This window comes from Hermetia illucens, chromosome 4 (assembly GCF_905115235.1).
Source record: "Hermetia illucens chromosome 4, iHerIll2.2.curated.20191125, whole genome shotgun sequence".
Classification (NCBI taxonomy): Eukaryota; Metazoa; Arthropoda; class Insecta; order Diptera; family Stratiomyidae; genus Hermetia; species Hermetia illucens.
Genome location: NC_051852.1, coordinates 32,827,015 through 32,830,595, shown reverse-complemented (window position 1 = coordinate 32,830,595; position 3,581 = coordinate 32,827,015). Strand labels below are relative to the sequence as shown.

Below are 3,581 nucleotides of genomic sequence, written 5' to 3'. Positions count from 1 at the left end.
CGCGATCTGGTTATGGATCATAGGTCCAAGTCGAGCGCGTGCAGCCCAAAGTCCGACCCATGCAAATGGCTTAAAAGAACCAGTTTCGAGGTGCACAGAATTGATGCTCACTAAAGTTCTCAATAAACAATCCATCTTTGATGGATTTCACCGTGATTAAGACTCGAAGTAGTTCTTGGTAAAGTCGGTATAAAAAACCGGGGGTTACCATCAATCTTCTGTGAGTGTTAACGCTCTGGATTTACAATCAGATGGATAACGCCTTACACTAAACTTTATTGTCAAAGTCAACTTATGTAATACCTAAAGGTAGTAGAAAGTCCAGGGCCAATGGAAAAGTTTGCACATGAAATATTATTCAACCGCTGAAGTTAAGACCAATGACGCAGATCTACCTTTGTAAAGTTTTTGCAGGCATCATTGAGGATAGTTTGTACTTTGACCTTTGTATCTAGTCTACATGAAAGCGAGCAAGAATCCGAGTAACTTTTTTTCCGGAACTAATCTATTGTGTTTACTTTGAAACACAATATCTTTACGAAAAGATGCTCAACGCGGCAATCAAATGAAGATTAATTAAAACCGGTTATCTTCACTTATTAAAAGCTAGTTGTTATCAGAATCCATGAACTGGAAAAGATGGATGAGTTTATCTGCTGTTTACATTTGAATTTCTTTCGATTTTTGGCTGTCTGTGCAACCCCATTTGCTATCAGGTGCAATTAAAATTATTTGAATTTTATTTCAATGATCTTGAGACGTCTTTAGCTTTTCTTGGTGCACCGGTATAAAACCCCCTGGTTGGAAGCATTTTCAGTTAATTCCCAAAGTTCTTTCTTCTGTTCAGTTTCAAGTGCTTCACTGTTTGGATTTATTCAAGATGAAACTATTGATCGCATTCTGCGCAGTTTGTGCTTTGGTAAGTGATGAGCCTCTTGATTGTCAATAATCATACCCCCTACTTCATTATTACAAAATTATAGGTTCAAGCGTGGTCACCACCAACTGAAGCAGAATCTAAGAAGCAGCGCGACGAGTGCTTCGTATCCGAAAACATTCCCAAAGAGAGTCAGGATATGCTCAATAAGGGTCTGTTTCCAACACATCCAGGCTGCTATTATCGCTGTACTGGCCTTAAATCTGATATCTGGGATGATGTAAATGGTTACAGTGTCGACAGAAGTTATGACCTGCTAACAGCGGAAGGATGGGAAGTGACTAAGGCTAGCTTAAGGAAATGCAACACCCCCGATAAGAAGAATGCTGATCCATGCGTATGGTCATCAGCGATTGCAAAATGTTTGTGGGATAACGACCTTATCAAGAGGAAGGCTTAATCCATATATTCGGTGGTGAAATAATTTGTTGATGCTTGGGGATCCTGCGCCTCATCGCTCATTCCTACGACCTACCTCATTGTTTTTGTTAATCTGTATTAAATATTCAAAACACATTTGCATATCTTTCTTGAATTTATCTCTTCTTAGAAATTACGCTATGGATAATTCCAGAAACTCGTTACAAACTGACTACTCGATGTGATTTTCTGTGCCTGAATCTTAAGGCTTGTTTTCGTGACTCTTTCAATGACCATCTGATGGATCGTCATTGCCACAAACATCACTTTCTACATAGCTACCAAAATGTTTAGCTAAAAAAAGTTCCATAAATGTGAATTCTTAAGATTAGAATGCAAACATTTTAGAGGACACAATTATAGAGCTTACGTGTCCATTAGTAGAAATGACCTTAAACAAAGTTAATAGCAGACTTGCACTTGGCACTATGTGCTTCCTCATCATAAAAAGAGCAAAATGCAAGCGGTGGTCCAATCCAAAAAAAAGCTTCTTCGGTTAGCTAAAAGAAACTGCGGAAATACCTATGTGTGGGTTTGTGATAGTGAGTCCTTGTGTGTTTTACATGGGTACCTGTCGTGGAGACTGAATCTCACGATCCTCTACGGACACGGATTGATTTTGTGACCACAATCAGAGCCCCGCTGTGACAAGCAACCAGTCTATACCAAGTGCATGGCTTAGCATTCATACTGGACGATGCAAGACCTACCTAAACCTATACCGAATTAAGGAGTACGGCACCCGTGTTGAAACGCAACACCATGCCGAGGACTAAAGGTCTCTTCACGCTTGAGCATAACCACAACTCCCATGAAGCTCCCACTAGGGAGCCAACCACAAATAACCGAGCTGTACTCACATACAACAGGAATTCTCCCGAAGTATGTGAGTCCGGGGCTATCCCGGTTCCCATGATACCAGTATACCCCTGGTGAGGTTTCGTGACCAATTTGCCACTTCAGATGAGTCCCCGTGCAGACTCGGGTCTGATCGCCCTGATTAGGACTTTGGAGCATTCGTCTACTGCATTACGGCCGGCAAGTCAAAGTGAGTACAGCGTCTCCCTGTGCCACCACTATGGAGGTTCTCCTCCGCCACTTGATTTTGGTTTGGCCGACAGGATTACCGCCCTGTCTTCCTCACCGCCACCTCTGAGCACCGTGGGTTTGGGACAATAAGGCCCCAGGATTCTAAGGCATTTCAAACAAAGCTTCGAAAATGGCAGTGAATGCTTCTATTCGTCAACACTTTCGTGCCGCGCCCAAGGAGGAATTGTTTCTTGTTTAATTGAAGCCATTTGGAGGATCGAATCGCCGGTTTGATTGTTGGATAAGTTGGAAAAGAAACTTGTCTACTATGGATGCAATATGTAGGTATGATGGCCAATTCTGGATACAAAGAAGCATTCAATTTCACAAAGTAGAGTTGAATGAAAGGCACATTATTTAAAATAAGTGTTCCTAAGTATTTGGCGAGAGTAGTGCAGTTTTAGGTTCTTGGAAGGGATTCTCAGGCATGAAACAAATGAGGGCCCCGACAATAAACAGGAGAGATACAGAAAGGTTAGGTTCTAAAGATCCTTCTGCGGCAACTAATGTATAATGGACTGGTTGCGTTTCCTGACTGTGATTATTACGGCGAAGAACACGGAGTATATTAAGGTCTACCCTATGTCATGATGTTCAGACTCTTTCCATACCTGTAAATTACTCAAACAAACTGCGCTATTGCATCACCTAGTGGGTAAAATATGTGCCCTTGCTCCTGACCCCATTTAAAAGTCACTGAAAATTCTATGGTGCCCGGCTCATGCGGGGTACTCACTAAGCGAGCTCACCCATGTTGAGATCGCAAGGCTCTGAGGTCTAGTCCTACCAGATTGGTCGAATCCTCGCCTGGGGATGTCCTTAAAGCAATTCATGAACACTGCTGTAGAGAATGCGAGCATGACTTCCTGACAAAAAAGGACCACTCCTCTCCAACATTCATGCACTTCTACCTATAAGTAACCCGAACGCCACACGTACGCTAACATCTTCCGAAAAAAAATTACTGAATCGTCTTCAGACCAATCACACATAAAGTAAAGTTTTTCTGAAGAGGTTTGACAACATAGATTCGGAACACTTACAAGGTTAAGGAAACGAACGGACACATAATTTTTTGATGTAAGGATTATGCCCAGTAGCGGGTTAAGTTTAGGTGGTATGAAAAGTTTTTTAA

General features: G+C 41.9%; 1 protein-coding gene across 1 annotated transcript; it reads left to right on the top strand.

Moving 5' to 3' along the window:
• Positions 1 to 758: 758 nt before the first annotated feature.
• Positions 759 to 1,453, top strand: LOC119654537. Its single transcript, XM_038059982.1, has 2 exons — positions 759 to 919; positions 984 to 1,453. Exons 1-2 carry the CDS (start codon positions 881 to 883, stop codon positions 1,335 to 1,337), a joined length of 393 nt encoding a protein of 130 aa, XP_037915910.1. The 5' UTR covers positions 759 to 880; the 3' UTR covers positions 1,338 to 1,453.
• The last annotated feature ends 2,128 nt before the right edge of the window (positions 1,454 to 3,581 follow it).